This window comes from Coloeus monedula, assembly GCF_965178545.1.
Source record: "Coloeus monedula genome assembly, chromosome: 3".
Taxonomy (NCBI): Eukaryota; Metazoa; Chordata; class Aves; order Passeriformes; family Corvidae; genus Coloeus; species Coloeus monedula.
Window position 1 is genome coordinate 104,186,432 of NC_138783.1, and position 18,260 is coordinate 104,204,691.

An 18,260-nucleotide genomic window follows, 5' to 3' on the forward strand; every position below is an offset into this window, starting at 1 on the left:
AAACAGGTAACATGGTGTGAGGCTACAAATTGGTTGGTTTTGTAGCAAGCACCAATGTAATAGCCAGAGTCCTTCAAAGGCCTGATTAAAAATTAAAATTTTGGCTTCACTGACTATGGGTTTGATCTTATAATTATAGTAATGGTTCAGCACCCAAAGCTTCCCCACTAAGAAAGACAAGAGATGTGACATTACAAAAACAAGGCCATCAATGTAACACAGAAATTGCAGCGTTTTCAATACAGGACCTTAAAAATTTGTGCCTGCAGGCTAAATCAACACACAAAGTACATCCAAATACAATGACAGACTTTCATTGGGCTTTAATAAGCTCCACTTTTCTCAGTGGAGCTTATTAGCAAATGATCCATACTACAACCTTTGCACCAGCAACCAGGAGCTGACTTGAGTCTTTCTGACATGGAATATAATGCAAACCATGTGCCTGGAAAAATAATACTGTGAACATTCCCAACGAAGTCACTGTTAAAAACAATGTATCAAACCATCCTACTCACACCCCCCCACTAGTGAAAGAAAGCCATTATGAATTACAATACAATAAATGTAAGCTTCAGCAAAGCCCTGCAAATGTTTCATTTTTTTATAGGACTTTGAGATGAAGAGCCAGATTCTTTCCCAAAAGCAACATATACAGTTTCCTTTCTCTGTGTAAAGGGCATACTTTCTAAAACTTACCTGAAGGCCCCATTACTTTGAATGATTCCAAAAAAAGCTCCCTGTTAGAAGAGAAAAACCAAACCCTGCAAACAAAAAACCACCACTACAACAAAAAAAAGTTTGTTCTCCCCATGAGCAGCCTCAGCATTATCTGTAACCAAACTGCCATGGGAACATGCTCCAGACTGACAGAGAAGAAGGATACAGCTCCCCTTATCCACACAGCAAAGGAATCTACCAGTGCTGAGTCACCTCACCTCAATTTTATTTTATAACAGTATCCACAATTTTGAGTAATGAGTTGCTGGCATTCCTGAAGAAGTAAAACTAAGGAAAATTAGGAATACATGTAACAAACTTTCCACCAAGACCCAAATAATTCCAGCAAGGATTATCAAGAACCAGTTATAAAAAGACTTAACAACTAGAACCAGTCAGCGCTTTGGGGCATTTATTTAAATCAATTCAGGCTTTGAGGAAAACAGGACTTGAGGGCCACTGCTGAGGAACAGGAATGTATTTAAAATCCTGTGTTTAGAAAAGCCCTAGAGGTTTCTGGGTTTGCAAGAGACAGAGAGCTTCAGCAGCTCAACTCAGCTCAAGGCTGGAAGGAACTTTAGCAAGAACCTGACAGCACAAAGATACTGTGCTAGCAGCTTCCCTGATTTGGAGCAGAAAACTTCCCTGATTGCCTGATAAAAATCATACTGCCCAGTTTCCAGACTTAAAAGAGAAATACTCTGAATTCTCAAAGGAAAAAATATTTTACTTTTTCTTCTGTGTTTTTCCAGGCATTTTTCAAAAACCAGTTTCTCTGTGGAAGTAGTTTCCAGGGGACAAAAGAAGAGTCAGTTCTTGTCTAACTCCAAGGACACAGGGAAACTTGTATTTTTGCCACCATTTCTAACAAGGCAATTTTTTCCCCTGTTTGAGTCCCTCATTAAGACAGAAGTTCTAAGTTGGTTAAGCTTCTTAAAAAAGTACCTTTCCTGGCAGTAGAGAGGCTTCCATGTTGAAATACTTACCCAGCATGGTGTAAAGGTTGCTGAGGATGCGAGCTGGCTGCACTCTGAGTGGATGGATATCAGCAATGCTCTGAACATTGATTCCATGGTCTTGCAAGAGATTCTTGATTTGATTAGATTCTGCCAAAACAGTTACTGCATAACAGAAGACAAAAACACAAATAAAAACCAGTGTTCTATTCTTTTTAACTGTCTCTACTGTCACCTCTCAACAAATGCATTTAGCTAACTAAAAAGGCACAAAGAGCTTGCTTTTTTCATAATCTATGGGTTCATGGAACCAAAAGGGATTGCAAGAGGGCATCTGACAGATTTTGATTCTCTGTTTCTCAGTATTTCTTGACATTCCTGTCCACTTTGGACCACAGTGGTGGTCAGAAGGGTCCTGTGAGGTCTCTACTCAAACCTCCTGCTCCAAGCAGGGTCAGACCTGCTGAGGTTAAAGCAGGTTCTTGGGGACTTAATCAGTGTCTTCTGATTTCTTTCAGTACCGCCAGTTTGGATCACACAGTCTCTTTTAGGAGAGAGTCTCTTCTGGGGTTTTCCCCCATAGAACAAGGAGAAACATGACTTGAAAATCTTTGTTATTTTAACACAGCACACTATAAAAATACAGTCAAGTCACTGAGGAGCAGGTGCTGTCACTTGTGTAGCAATAAATATTTCAGAGGCCATAAAATGGCAGAGGTAAGGAGAAAAAGAAGATCTCTAATCAGAGGAATTTACAATCCAGGCCTGGAACCCATTTCTTGTCCCACTTGAGGTTTTGCCCATAGTAAGTGGCTTATTGGTTTGGGACTAATAATGCAGTATTCTTTGTATTGCAAATACTTGCTAAAGAATGCTAAAAATAAGTAAGCACTTCTATTTCTATTGGAAATTAAGGACTTCAGAATAATGAAATGCTACTCCTATGACACCAACAGAGGGTAAACAACCACCAGCCCAGGTCACAGGATCATTGACAAAGGCTGCTCCTGATAAATGAGCTGGTTGCTCTTTCAGAGCAGTCTAGGTCTTGGAAAAATCTTAAAGACTGACCTACTGGTGTTTGCTCTCTGCTTAATTTTCTGGTTTTGGCTGTCCTTGCACAAACTAAAGAGGCCACTCCCTGCAGCAGCCAAAACCTGGTAACTCTGGCTGCCTCACCTCTGTGTACAGGGATCCTCTTCACTCGGTGCTCTCTGGTTCCTCTGAAAAGGGGCTGCAAGAAACCTGCTTAACCTGATCCATCTCCTGTCAGTCCTGCTGCTTCTTTCTAAAAGCTGCCAAGATTTTCCTTTTCACTACAAAATTAAGGTGGCCACTCTCCAATTCCTGACAAGTCTTAAAATTGTAACAAATATGTATTTTTTAAAAAGAGTCTTAAACCTGCTCTTCCCTCCTAGAAAAAGGTAACTAGGAAAACAAACCCTTTCTCCTTCTCACCGTGTCATCAAAGCATCTATGTCCCATGCAAAAAAATCCACATTATTTTTAAAAACATCTTTCATCTCTCCTGTACACAGGGACTTTGCTACCACATGATTCAATTCACATAGAATGTTCACAAAATTCCCTCACCTTGTACCACAACATCAGGTTTAAATCCAGTGGAAAATCTCCTGTTTAAGGGATCAATTTCACCTGCAGCAAGAAACCCCTAGAACAAATGCAAAAGAAAGAAAAAAGTAAGGAAACAAGCAGAATTTAAGCAAAAGGCTTATAGAATAAATCCTAACCAATTTTTGTATTTTTTCAGGACAGCAGGACTTGAAGCCTGGTTTACCTACTCTGTCTGCTAAGTAGTACATTCAATAAAAACAATGGCTGGAATATTTTTTGGAAAAAAAAGAAAATGGTTCTGACTGACACAGTCTGCACATTCAGAATTCCTATTTCAAAGTTACAGCAACTGACATAATTTCACCAGGAAAGTGATTTTTTTTGTAGCTCCACAGAGATATCTGTGCTTCTCTTAACTCATCTGACTTTATTGTGTCTGACTTGTAGACACATCATGCTATAGAGCAAGGAATAGCCTAGTGGAGCTGAAATGGCACAAAATCCTGGCTCTGGAACAGCCAAGTCAGCCTGGGCATACTCCTCTCTTCTAACCATATATCCAGACCATGTGACAACTTACTCAGCTTGATTAGAAACAGACAACTGCATATCTATATTAAAAAATAAAAGAGAAGTTCCTGAAAGCTCAGAGTCAGTGTTTCATGGTTCACGTACATGTTTCTACTGGAAAACACACTATCCCCTACCTGTCAACCAAACTGTACTTAAAGCCCAAGCTATCTCAAACAAAATGAAATATAAGTTTATCTACCATGCAAGAAATAATTACCTCTGCTAACAGGCAGCTCAGGACATACAATGACTGGCCCCAAAGATGTGGTAACTTTCCCACTGGGACACGATCCACTGAGTGAGGATTTTCATACTCCTCATCCACCTGAAAATAAATACATACGCAAGAAAAATTACCCTAAAGTTGTGAAGAACAATCAATAACATGTAAGCACTTGCAGACATACAGCCTAACATCAACCCTTTCTAGCCTGCCTTTACTACTGACATAGAAAAGTCTTGGTTTCACTTTTAAGGCTACACATTTTCTGGGACAAGAACTATGCTTCCTTTTTGTACTTTTTCCCACCCTTCAAAGCTGGAGGATGCATGGGGACTCTGCATGCAATTATAGCTTTGGTATTAGCTCTTCCACTTTCTTCTCACTGTGCCTTTGCTGCCTTCCCTCTGGGCTGCTCATAGGTAACTGGGTGTCTGTTTTCCAATCCCTTCCAAGATGACACTTTAACTTCACTGATGTTTACCCAGCCTTCTGAAGCAAAGGTGCTTTCCAACATTAAGACTATTCCATCTTTCCTGTGTTAGCAAGGATGGTCAATAGAAAAATTAAGAGTAGACTTACTAATTTAGAATAACTGCCTTTGTTTTGTGGTATACAGATCTATTGAGGGAAGGGAAAAAAGCCCTCCCAGATTACATTTTCAGGCAGCCATTTCATATTTTTTTATAGACAGACAAAATCGACCCTGTTTATGTGGCATGTTTGTCAAATCATTATCATCATATCAAAATTCACAAGAAGGCTCTGGACTCTTACACGCTTGTTCCCACTAGGAAGGCAATTCAGTTTCCACCTCAGATCTGCGAGCAAGGCATCAGCTGTCGGCTGAGCAACTCAGACCAACCCAGGAGGCTCCACACCCTTAGTGAGTGAGGGCTGAGAAGTCTGGAGTGGGAGAAGAAGTTGGCAGGGAGGGATACAAAGGCAAATAGCATGGAAGAGCACATAAGCTCATGTGAATTGCTTTGTCACAATGGGAGAATGAGATAAACAGTAACAGCAAAGGTGGGGGAAAAGAAAATACCCAAACAAACCAAACAAAAATCCCAGCCCAAACCCTAATCCATTTGAAACCTGTCTCCCATACATGTTCTGGAAAAGGGCAGCACAATCAATCAATCAACTACACAGGCAGGACAGCCTATGCTTTATTTCTTCTTTGACCTTCAGTTCCTAAGTCAGTATCAATACTTCTTAAATATATGTCTTGCTCTAAGGATGTAAAGTTTTAGACCTGCTGTAATATTTCCACAGACACTCAAATTTAAAGTAAAAAATTTGACCATTTGGAAGCTAAAGTTTACCATTTCTCAGCAGGAGCTGTGAGAAGTCTCTTACTTTTTAAAATAATGTGGAATAGTCTTTTTTAATTGTTGATTTAGATTCACCAGAAACACAAAAACTGTAAGACTGATATTCCTCTTGCTCTCTCTCCTTTACATACTGAAGTGGATACTGCATTTTCACAATACCTTTTCTGAAGGGACTGCATACAATTCAGGCATTAGCACTAATCCATTCTTCTCTCTAATAAGTATTCCTTCCAGAGCCTCTCTGTACTCTTGCACCTGGAATTATTTTTAAGAGAGTGAGAATTCACATTACAGTCAGCAAAACTGAAACAATAAAGTTAAAGTACTTTTGAATAGTACTCTTCTGCTGAAAGTTCATATATTTTAAAAAATAAAAAAAGGGTGGAGGAATCATGACTTGCTGATGGAAGAACAGTGTTCAAATTATCAGAGACTGTTCCAGCATCTCAGTGTTACCAGAAACATGAACACTTGTCTTCAATCTGTAATACATTGCTGCAGTACAAAACTTCCAATATACTCCTATTGAGAAGTCACTGGAACAGATCCTACATGGAATTTTCAATGGATGACAGTGCAGTGACACAGACATCAGACTGCCAGTATCTGTCAGAGTGTAAGGTGTATAAATGGTTAGCTGTATGCCATGCACATTTGTCTGTAGCTTACTGAATTCTGCTTTGCAGGATTGGGAAATCAGTTTCTCTTAACTGATTCGATCAAAATTTTGTCACAAGGAAAGCTTCAAGTAGATTTAAACATTCAAAAGTATCTAAGTTCACTGAAAAGCAAATCCTCTTCTTCTTGTGTTGTGAGACAACATACTAAGAACAGGAATAGCAGATTGCTAAGAACATGTAACACATTTTCTTTTTATCAGATTCCTTAGTTTGTCCATTTATTAACTATCCATTCCAAGTTTTTACTTAAAGGAGAAATTTTCAAGCACTACCAGCACTTGCCCCAGAAATCCTATTTCTGCTATTCCTGAGTAGAGTGGATCACTCAAAGGAAGGTACCCACAGGTTCATGTTATCGTACACTGACATTGTCAGTATCCTGTCCCTCTCTTTTTGAGTCCTCAGGGTGCTTACTTTTCTGGCAAAACCATTTGTTTGCAGCAGTAACTGGGGATTAGGCACTGACCTGAGTGTCTCAGTGACTCATTCAGCTATGTTTAAACAGTGGAAACTGGGAGCAATTGCCCTGACCATGCTCTAGAACAGTCCGTCTGCACACTGTAAAAGCAGCCAGGTACATACTGTCCCAGATAATCCAACTAAGGTCTAGAGACTGCTTAATGAAGTCGTATTTAATTGGCAGGACTGAAGTTTCAGTAAACTTTCTGATTTTCCCCCTCACTAAATAATCCCATTTCTCTCTTCATCAGACTACTTTTAGTGTGTTCAGGGAAACATTTTATTTGTCTAGTGTCAGAAAGAATTTCACTTGATTTGCAACATCTGATACAGAAAGAGGGCTCTTCGGTCTGAAATCCTCTGAATTGTTTCTGACGGGACATTTTGATTTTTAAGGAGTTTAGCAATCTCCTATCCCTCTGCATACTAGGCAATTTTAAATCACATATATTTTTTATTTCTTTCAAGCTACCAATCTGCGGAAGTTCTAGTATGAATGCATTTAGTCCTGGCTACTTGCTGCTCTTTAACTCACCAATAGTCCCCAGGTGCCACCATAACCTTTGGAGGGCTACAATCAATTTAGTTCCACTGTCCACTGGATGTCTGGCACAGTAATGGCATGAAGTGACTTAGGGAATTAGTGAAAATGAAATTGCTCCACATAAGCCAACCCCAAATCTCTCTAAATGTACAAAAAGACTGAAAGTGCTACGAATGTTGTTTTCAGCAGCCAAGCCAGAGAGGCTGGGGAAAAAGAAACTTGTCTCATCCTGAAGTAATTGTAAAAGAGGCATCAAGGTTGGTGATAAGACAAAACCAGGCAAATAAACCCTGTTCAGCCCAGTTTTACCACCCCAGCTAACAGAGCCACTCCAGCTGGTAAGGGGAAGGCAACCAGGCCCCAGTGTGCACAACCCTTCTGCCTCTACCATGTCATGAACTCCCCAGGAAGGTGAAAATGGCTGAAGACTATTTCACTCTGCTAATGGGGTATCCAAATGATACCCAAAACAAACAAGGAACAAAGTTACAAAATAGTGTGGGTAAATGGTTTTGCAATTTGAAAGCAGTTTCTTCTTTCCTCACCTGGATTTTGTCCTCATTAAATATTCCATCAATTAGGAAGTATGTCCAGAATACTGGCCACTCACATTCAATATTCTCAAAGAGCTTGAGCTCAGCAGGATCATAATGCAGCCTGCTTGGATCCTAAAAAATTCAAGCACACTTGTTTAGTCACAGTGCTAAATTAGTCACTTATATTCCAATCATAATCATAGTCTATTTTATACAAATTAAAACATAGAAACCAATAAATCCACCAGAAATAGTTTCCATGCAGTCTCTTGACTTCTTCGACACATTCACTCTCAAACTCATTTAATGGTTCTCTAGACAAGCTGATCCTTCCTGGTCTCAGAATCTAAGTGTCTCCCAAATGATCTTGGCTCTGCCTCAGTTTAAAGATATTTGGGGATGTTTCAGAGACACCACTTCATCTTAGACACCATAAGCATATCAAAGGGTTAATTTCTTACAGAATTATGAATTAAGTTCTGTCCTTAATAACTGGTTTTCAAACCCTTAGCCACCCTCAAATATGTGTCCTTTCAGGGTGGATACCTGGATTACCTCCAAATCCACTAAGATGTCTTAGCAGTGGTGGAGAACTTCACCCCTTCACGTAAATAAAACAAAATTTATCCATAAGGAAGAGAGAAAATTCTTCCTGTGTGCCTACTGAAAATATACATCATAAATATACATCAGAAGTACCTCTCTGGGTGTCTTGTAACCATCTCGGAGAAAGCGACAGCAGCCATAGCGGCCCTGTAAAAACAGACAACATTACCAAAAATTTCACATACACTTTTCCCTCACAGACTAACATCAGCAAAAAAGTATGTGCTGAGTTTTAAAGGTCACTCAGGGATTTTCTTCCCTCTCTTCCTCATGCATAGATGAACCAAGTCTGGCAACCCTTGTTTAAATAGGATTTTTGATTTATAAAGAGGTTCTGCTTCTCTCTTTGGAAAAAAAAAACAAAGTAAATCCTTACCTGCAATTTGGATATGATTTCACTCTTGGTTACATTAACAAGGTTTACATCCTCCACTGCAAAAGCTGGGTAAGAAATAATAGAGAGAAGGCCAGCATCTATCTCCTTTGAAGTAGACGCCCTTGGCAGCATGGAGTACAGAATAGACTGAGCAAAACAAGAACAGGAGAGAGGGATGTAAAACAATTTGCCTACTTCAAAAAACTATGTGAAGTGCAAATGAGACTACACTATTTGCAAGCTGACAGAGAACTCTGTGCAGTTATTTTTAACTGAGTTAGAATGAGAATGCTTCACACTACTCAGTTTCACATATCAACTAGAAAAAGGGTGAGCAGCATAGCCTGAAGCCATCCTTATTACGTTACATCCTTGGCTTAGTTAATCAACATTTCATTTAAAAGCAAAAGGGAGAGGGTGTTAGGTTTTCCCCTCGTAATTTTTACCTGACAGTGTTCTACTTCATCAGGAAGAACATGAATCACTGATTTGTGTCCTCCATGAGCTCCAAAAAGATCTAGTTCATCAATTGCTTCCAAAGCAGCCTTCAAAGAAAACCAAAACACAACCCAAAATCATTAAACACCTTTTAAGCCAAGTATACACCCTAGCACCTGTGCTTAACCTCTGAAAGAAATTACATAAGACAAGCTTGCTTCACAGACTTTTTTTTATCTTTAAAGGGAAGCTTGGCAGTATTTTTAAAAAAGTAACTATGGTTTTATTTTCTGGTTATTTCTGATGTGCTCATGCTCCTTCCTACAATTTAAAGCCAATGCAAAATAATCAGGAGCTGGGTCTCCACTAAGACATCATCTAAATAATGATGTACTTAATAAAAAGTGCTTCTCCTGTCCTATATTCCAAAATAAGCCTCCTATATCAGTGTGGGGCCAAGACCAGCAGTTTCTCCCTCTTGCAGTGCACACAAGAGCTAACAAATCCTGCTGAAAGGCAAATATACCTTTGACCTTAATGATGTTTGTCCTCTGTCTGTCCCTCAGATACCATGTAATAAGGTAGCTGTCAATTACACATTTACATTTATGGCCTTCTAAGCTTCATTTAGTATCTCTGTGACCTTGTGCTATGAGGGAAACAGAAATATCCACTTTTTTTAAAGTATATCTTCATTTATTTTTCTCTCTAAAATACTTGTAGAAAATTTCTTAGGCTGATATTCTGCTGTTTTTTAGAATTTACATCTGACTTTATCTTACCATGAGAACATCACATATGACACTGAGGCTGAAGAACGGAGGAGGGAAAGAAAACCAGAGGCCTCTTTATGAGATTGCATCTTACTGAATCTGTCAGATTCATGGTTCAATTAACCTGGTACCCTTCTTGCGATCCCTGGAACAACTGTGCTGAGGTCCTTCAATGAGAGCCATTATCACAAAGATTTTGCACTAAAGAATACTCACTCATATCTAAACAAAAATTCTTATACAATCAGCTAGTTATTGCCAAGAAGACATACAAAGGAAGCCATCAGGTTTGTCAGAGCCCTTAAGCATAACACAGCAGCCATGAAGGAGGTGTGAGGAAGACATTCTCACTTTGGCCATCCCTACGGAGCTCGCGTTCAGTTCAGGGATTCCTTGGTTTGTCTTATCACCACGTTCCCAAATTCCATAATCCTGCAACAACACCACAAGAAAAACAAATCAGGAAAAAGGCATGATTATATGCAAAAGGAATGTTTCCCCACCTTGTCCCACAACAAATCCACACTGCTACATGAAATTAGTTTATTATTTGTTTTCAAAAAAAAGAAAAAAGAAAAGGGGCTCCAAGTCTCCAAAGAGACCCTACTCATGTTTGAAAAGCAGCACATAAAAATATACCCCAGCAGGATCAGGCGCCTTCACAGAACACACAAAGCCCTTTATCCCTCCCCCTGTGCATGTTTCTCCCCATGTCCCTTCAACTTGGTTTGCTAACAACCTGCCCTTTTTAGAAAGGCCCACAAGACTTTCAATTAGACATCAGGAAATATTATTAATTATCAATAAAAGCCACTGTTATTATGATAGAACAAGTATACCTCACCCACGCAGCAGTAAATCCTCCACAGCCCTCTCAACATCTCCAAAGATGCTGCTCACAATGTAAAGTACTGACAGGCTGATACCTTTCCATGGAAAAAACAAGTCCCTATTTTACTTCTCCAGCAAGAAATAATTTTCCACCCACACTTGAGCAGTGTTCAGATGATTTACATATAAATAACTACTTACAGCAACTTTGTAGGCAGCTTCTATGTAAAAAACAAGATTCTGGATAAAGGTAACTTCATCAAGAGTGAAGATAATACGTAGCCCTGATCAAAAGAAGGGAAGAGAATAATTATACTGTATCAGAACTGCAATAGTTACTCTTCAGTGAGTTTCATGTTTTTGTTTATTTGCTACCAGCTCCTGCCCACTGAAATCAAAGGAAAAACTCAAACTAATTTCCAAAAGTCAAGCAGCAAGCCTCAATACTTGCTACTGACAAAATACTTCAAACCCCACCAATATCCACTGTTTCAAAGACCAACCAAAAACCACCTCTGTGAGGGTGACACTCAGACCATGGGTCTAAAGCAGAGACATCTGAGCCAGCTCTGGCTCTCCAGAGCAGTGCATGCCAATTCCTGCAGCTCCCCAGCCCTCTGCCTGCTTAGTGCTCTACCTAGGAACCTTCAGGATGAACAGGTGCCTGTTCTGCAGGGCTCAACTGCAAGGGGCTCCAAGGACAGGAAAACATGTAAGGAAACAAATCCTTATCCTCACAGGAGGAGTATGATTAAAAAGAACACAAGATAAAATAGCACCACTGAGACAAGAAACACCGATGGCACAAGTGGCACCTGACTTGATGTTGCCACACTGAAGAAATGTGGCTGTCCAGTAGGATGCCCTATGAAGTCTGTAAACATGAGACTTCTCTGACATAACTCTAAATATCTCATGTATTTGATGCCAATAAACATTAAGGGAATAGACACTGCCAGTTACTATAAACATGAAATTCCAAGTAAGTCATATCTCTTTTCCAGAGAAATATTACTTGCTTCTGAGTAATAATTATGTAAAGATCTTTGAAGCTAGTTACTACTTTTCTTTCCTTTTTAAAGAAAAGTTGGAATAGGAAAGGCTGCAACAAAAGGCAGAAGTATCTTCTGCTTACCTGATGCAGTCATCTGTGCCAAGAAGAGCAGATAAAGAGAAGTTGCATCCACTTGCAGATGCCCCCACTGGTCGTCCCCAACCACTGTGGCACAAGTTGCAGAGTTATACTTGGCATGGAGGCAGTCTTTGGTACTCTGAGTGCGTTTGAACTTCTCTACCTTATCTACCTAAAAAACATCACAAATCTCAAATCTGAAACATTTTGGAAGAAATTCGCCAAACTATTTCAAAATTAACAACTTTTCTTAGGTGAGGAGAAACTTGAGGTCTTAATTCCTGTTACCTCACTTCAGTGTGTTTTGATTAACCAGAGGGTTAAACACAATTCTGACTTTAGACTCCAGTTAAATCCACATCTCTACAGGAAAGAATAAGATTAAATTACCTTGTTGAGTACAGATCTAAACTACAGGCATGCATCTTGGTGAAAATCAGTTTTCAAAGGCAAAACTCTGCTTTGCTACAAGTACAATCTCAAAACATTACTTGGACAAGAAGTGGAAGTAAGGTCAGAGTTTTGCTCAAGAGTTTTAAGAACATTCCCCACACTATCATCTGCACACACGCAAAAAACCTCACTCCACAGAAGACATAAGAACCACACAATTCAACGAAGTGCTTTGTAAATACAACATCTACTAATTCAACTCGATTCTATGGCATTACCTGTCTCATCATGCACTGCAGGAGTCCCCGCATCAGCTTCACAACATTCTGCAGGAACAAAACAAACCAGTGACACTTTCAGCCTCATCAGCTCTTACAAACAACATTCAAAATGGCAAAGTTCACACCCTCTGCTAATGTCCTGCCAAAGGTAAAAAAAAAAGCATATTTGCTATTTTTTTTAAAATAACTAATCAGATTTTATTCCTTCATCCCTGTGTAGAAGAAGAAATATTTTCCCAAATGTCCTCTCTAAAGAGTGGAACAGCTCTCTGCGGTCCTTCTATCCAGCTAAAGGAAGTAAGGAATGCTATGTCTTATAATAATACCAATACTAATCTTTTGAGTGACAGATCTGGGGAACACTGGTGGGTGACTTCAAGACATTGACACGACTGCAAGACCTGTAGAGCTTCTTCCACTCTTTATACAGTACAACAAAAAGCAAGTGATTAGTCGAGAAATGGCCTTCAGTGTGAATGTAGAGAAGTGCAAGATTGTGCCTTAAATAAACAAATCAATCCCATCTTTTTACTCCCAAAATATAGCCTCAAAATATGATCATGCAAACTGAGTCAAGGTTATTCTGTCACCAGGATCTCCCTGGTTTGAGCAGGACATACCAGCAAAAAATTTATCCAGTGACTCCAAAACAACAGCAGGACACCAACAGTCCCTCACTTCCCATTTAACCCACCTCTGGCTACACTCTCATTTCTGATACTCACCCAGCTGCAGATTTTAGCATTTAACTGTGTGAGTTATGTCCCCTTCCAATTCTCCAGCACAGATCTTATCAGTTTGGAGATCGTTATCTTCTCTGCTTTGATCAAACATGCCTACACACCATGTACAACCTCTATGCACATTCTAAGGGCTACTACTTTAAATGGCATGTTTCTCTTTACAGGGAAGAATGGTCTAGCAGATAATTTGCTGCAAGATCCAAGCAGCCTAGGCCTGATTTTCTGCTCCATAATACACCTCATGAGGGACCTCAAGGTCTAATCAGAGAGAGGCTTGTAAATCTGGGCACAAAACCTTTCAGAAGCCTAATCTTCAACAATCAGCCAACCGATGGAAGTTTGACTTATACAGATTTTTGTTTCATTTGTAGTTTAATTCAGATGTTAGCCTCTCTGCCATCCAGTTCCTCAAATCCTCCTTGCCAGAAGGCTGCCAAAGATACTGCACACCACACATTGCACGGATGTTGCTGTCTTTGGAACAAGACGTACTCCAAGCTGGAAAAACCCTGTCAGATACCCGGGACAGCAGCAGTGCGAATGCACTCTCCCGAAACACTACTGTAAGAAAACCCAAACAGTGGAACTGGTTTATGCTGAGCCTTGACTCACCTGCTCGAGCTCATAGGCTTTGGCTTTATCCTCATCCCGGTCCGCATTCTTCCGATACGCCATTCCCAGCCCCCACACGGCCAGGATGCTGTAGATGTTGTCCCGTACCCAGGCATCCTTATGGTCTGTCCCAGCTGAAAGCAGCCCCGTCACTGGGTTCTAACCATGGCAGAAGGAATAAAGAACAAACATTACCACCTCGAGTCCCACCTGTTAAGAAGCATCACTTCTTCCTGTATTAACGGGTAACAAACTAAAGATGATTTCACACTAAGTGCACATTGTGGCTGCTCATGATTTCACAACAGAAGTGAGATTCCATCCTTCTTTCCCAAATTCACACAAGTGAAATGCAAAATTTATTTGAACACTTCAGATTGTAAAGTTTAGAGCATCCAGCTGGAAATCTCCATCCACACAGGATTAGTAGCTAAGTCACTGAGTGAAATTCAGAATAGATCAAGGAAATGAAAATTTAAATTTTACATATTCATGAGGAAAAGAGGGTACTGAGTTAATGCTAGAAACTGAGTATGGGATATATGTTTCTCTGTGTAACTGGTCTGTGACATAATCTTGAGAAAGATAAAAAACCACTAGTTACCTTCTAGGAGATTAAAAAAGTTATTTCTGTATGTCTGCCCACTGGATTTATGACAGCTAAATTAATGCAAAAACCTTTTTATATACTCCTTTGGAAAATGGACAGGAAAAAAATTCTGAAGGTGTTGAAAAGCAGCACTGTCTGAAAAGCAGTACAATGAGTAGTCTCCTGCATCCCAAATACTCCATTAAATTTTTCATTGCATCATTAATTCCTATCACTTCACTACCCTTAATTTTTTTAGACCATCTTTCTTGGCTGTACATTCTTGACTAAAAAATGAGGCAAAGAGGCAAAAGGTCAATAGAACTTTCAATCAAATCAAGCCTTTATAGAAAATTTCAGTGAATGAAGACCAGTTGCTGGGGCTGGTGTGACAAGGGGCAAAGACTACAGTAGTAAAGATAAGTAAAATTTAAAAGGATACATCCACCAATTTTTCATTTCTCCCACACACTGGTTCACTCAACTCATTATTTTTAAGAAAGCTGGTTTGAGGGGGAGGGGCTTTAGTTACAGTTTCCTGGGCTTTGTGTGTGACCACTGAGCACCACAGGGGTGACAGCCTGACAGACATGACTGGGCACAGTTGGCCCTATTGCTATGGTTTAATACAGCAACTCTTAGTGGCTCACTCAGAGTAGAAATGAAGTTCTGCTGCAACAACCCCACCTCAGCAAGGTCTTCACAAACCAAATAACAGCTGAAGGACCACCTCCTCATCTGTTTGATGAGGAATGTAGCACATATGAATGCAAACAGCTTAAAAAAATTCTTTTTGATCTTGAAAAGTCAAACAAGGAGTAACAGAAGTCCCCGTTCAGTACTGTGCCCACTTGACAAAACCCAGGGTCTCAAAAGGCAGACTGCATACTCCCAACATTTGTAGAGGACACTTTGTATCCCTCTCTCCTATGCAGGACAACAATATCTATTCACCTGCAGCCCTGGCTTGATAAAGATCACTCTGCTGCCTGAGAAATGATCATTTTGGTTTATTTTTCCCTACACTCCATGCTGGGCTGGCTCCCAGCTGAAAAATAAAAATCTCTCTGGGTACCAAAATGGAAATCCCACAGAAATGGCCTATCCAAGACTTTAAAAGCCTATTTAGCTCCCAGGGAGGGACTTGCCTACCTCAAGAGGCTGTATTAAACACCTCCAAGGGCAGCTATCACTATTTCAGCACCTTTGATTCCTCTAAAAGTTGGTCCCAGCTTTTGGGATGCACCAGGGCTTCCTCTCATGGACTGACAACATGTTAATGTCTTTCCCCATGCACATTCAGAATGTTAGGAGAACAACATAATATACTAATTAATATTTTCAGTGGTTTTGGTTTAGCTTTTTTAGAAGTGTTTACTCTTAAAAACTACAATTACTTTCTTCTGTTACCTGCTGACATCATATGAAAACTACAACCCTTACAAGGTGCTTAAGAACCCAGAGAAGCACTGAGTGCACTTAATCCCATGAATGTCAGAGATTTTCGCTTAAATAGTACTTCACAGCATTACATCTATGCAGTGATGGCTAGTTAGACTAGCAGATCTCATCCTGCAAATCACACTGCACATAAGATCCACGGAGCAAAGAATTTTATCAGCACCATGGGCTGCCAGCTGAGAGCACTGCAACAGAAAGCTGATGGCTGGACTAAGATTCTAAACTGTTGTATCATGCCCAATCCTATTTTTAAATCAATTTGTCCATCTGGAGACAACCCCTCCGCCCAACAAGCCAAATCACAAAACATACCAGTTCCTACAGGGCAGCAGGTGCTAATAAGAACTTCAGCAGTACAGGCACAAAAGCAGTGGAGTTCTAACCAGAGCAGCAAAGCAAGTAAGCCCACATTTAGCATCTTGCTGAAAAGTGGAAATTAAACAGATTGTCTTATTGATCTGTCAGATGAAAACTGAGGTAAGCTCTAGCAAATCTTGCAGATTTGCTTGTGGAGCCAGATGTAACATGATGTGAATCTTGGGGATGGCCCCACGCAGGGCTAGGAGTTGGACTTGATGATCCTTGTGGGTCCCTTCCAACTCAGCATATTCTGTGATTCTGTAATACAGTTGGGGTTACTCATAAAGGTATGAACTTTCCTTATCAGGTCCATTTTCTTTTCACTTACAGTACTCTAGCAATATTTAAAATGTACATAGATGTTAAGTTTTATTATTTCCTGTTGGGGAAGATGAAACAGGAAAGCCTTATAAATATGATTGCCCGACAAAAGATTTTGGGAATATGAAAACTATAAGCGACATCGAAATGAAAGCCACCTTTGAGATACCAAATCTTAGTTACTGAACAACTGGAAAACAATGGTATGGCCGACTGAAGGTAATCCCCTCTTGATTGAACAATACCCTCTGCTTGCAGGCAGGTCCAAGGGTCAGAGCAGACCCTACTAGCTCAGCAGAAGGGGTCCAAAGAGTAGTTTTTAGAAGTTAAGATGTAACACTCTATGGTAATATAAGAACTCTTATAGGCTGTATGTAAATGCTATAGGATTTGTATCTTGTATTAGATTGGTTAGTGACAATTAGAATATTCAGTACAGAAGATGATTTATTGTATTGTAACCAGGACTTCAGACACTCTTACTATACACTCTCTTAATACACACTCTTACTATTCTCTCTTACTATTCACTCTTACTACTACTTCCACTCTCTCTCCTTACTTACCCGCTTACTCTCTTGCTCTCTTGGGCCTGCTCAGAGCTGCCAGCTGCAGCTCTAAGCAGTGCCCCTGTACCCACGCCCTTTGCAATAAACCGCATGTTCCAAGATCTGACTACAGAGATCTCTCGTCTCCGTCCGTCTACGCCCGGTCCAGACTGAACCTGAAACTCCTACAATTTCCTAATCTTAAGATTCGCATTTTTTTCTTATCTCATTCAATTTAACAGGTGTAATAAGCAGCTGAGAACATCCCTCTGTCCCCAGTCCCTGGGGGTATATACAACAGCTGGAAGACCCCACACAGACAGGAGCCAATAGTCTGGTCTCAGCCTCCTTTTACAACCTTTAACAGGATCATAACTATCCCTGGGTATGCTGCAGGGACTGACCAGCACAATTCATCATCTGCAACACAGGAAAAAGTTTGCTACTGACCTGATCCTACAAGGTGCCACACAGAGAAAATTGTCAACCCTGGTGTGGGGTCTGGACCTGTTGTCTGAACACATCTGTCTGGTAGCACAGATATCATCCATTAAAAATTGCCTCTAAAATCATATTGATCTAGAGTGACTGGAATGAAAGCAAGATCAATTACTGCTACTGAGAAGCCTGGCTCATGGAGTATTAAACACGTGATGAAAGCCCAGTGTTCCGTGCACACTCCGTGTTCCCCTTGCTGCACCTCACAGAGGTGAGCATGTCACTGCCCTCCCTCAGAGCACTGCAGCTGATGTGCCAAGGCTGCATTCCAGCAGCTGTGGATGGGAGGTGCAGGGTCACAGTCACACATCACTCCCTCTGCTGAGCAGCGGCACCTCAGAAGCGTTTTAAACACCTGGTTCTTCTGCCAGGCTGCTCCTGGGCAAACCCATGGCTAAAACTCACCTCCCTGTCTCCTTCCTGAGAGGCCCTAAAAAAGGCACCAGCAGCAGTGAAGCAGCAGCCCAGCCCATCCAGCCACAGACTATTCTGCTCCCAAGGAAGACATGGTTGCATGTGGTCCAAAGACAACCATCCTAACTTGCCCAACTAAGCACTGCACCTCTTCAACATTTTCAATCTATTGCAATGAAAAAAACACAAGGAGTATAAATATACAGAAAAAACCCTAGAAATGTGCCTTGAGCATCTCTGTGGGCCCTCTTGAAATACCACTGATCCTCTGCCTCACTGCTAGCCTG

At 40.5% G+C, this 18,260-nt stretch overlaps 1 protein-coding gene across 2 annotated transcripts in view; it reads right to left on the reverse strand.

Annotated features, from left to right (window-relative positions):
• Positions 1-18,260, reverse strand: part of PHKA2 (phosphorylase kinase regulatory subunit alpha 2) — a gene marked incomplete at its 3' end in the record, with an annotated part of 41,228 nt that overhangs the window by 21,359 nt on the left and 1,609 nt on the right. For both annotated transcript variants that reach the window (XM_082277387.1, XM_082277386.1), the window contains exons 2-14: positions 13,783-13,941; positions 12,425-12,472; positions 11,757-11,925; positions 10,823-10,905; positions 10,142-10,222; positions 9,026-9,124; positions 8,580-8,726; positions 8,297-8,350; positions 7,607-7,729; positions 5,538-5,633; positions 4,042-4,149; positions 3,270-3,348; positions 1,707-1,841 (exon numbers count right to left, since the gene is read on the reverse strand). In XM_082277387.1, coding sequence (XP_082133513.1) covers positions 1,707-1,841; positions 3,270-3,348; positions 4,042-4,149; positions 5,538-5,633; positions 7,607-7,729; positions 8,297-8,350; positions 8,580-8,726; positions 9,026-9,124; positions 10,142-10,222; positions 10,823-10,905; positions 11,757-11,925; positions 12,425-12,472; positions 13,783-13,941 — 1,381 coding nt within the window. The remainder of the gene's footprint in view (positions 1-1,706; positions 1,842-3,269; positions 3,349-4,041; positions 4,150-5,537; positions 5,634-7,606; positions 7,730-8,296; positions 8,351-8,579; positions 8,727-9,025; positions 9,125-10,141; positions 10,223-10,822; positions 10,906-11,756; positions 11,926-12,424; positions 12,473-13,782; positions 13,942-18,260) is intronic.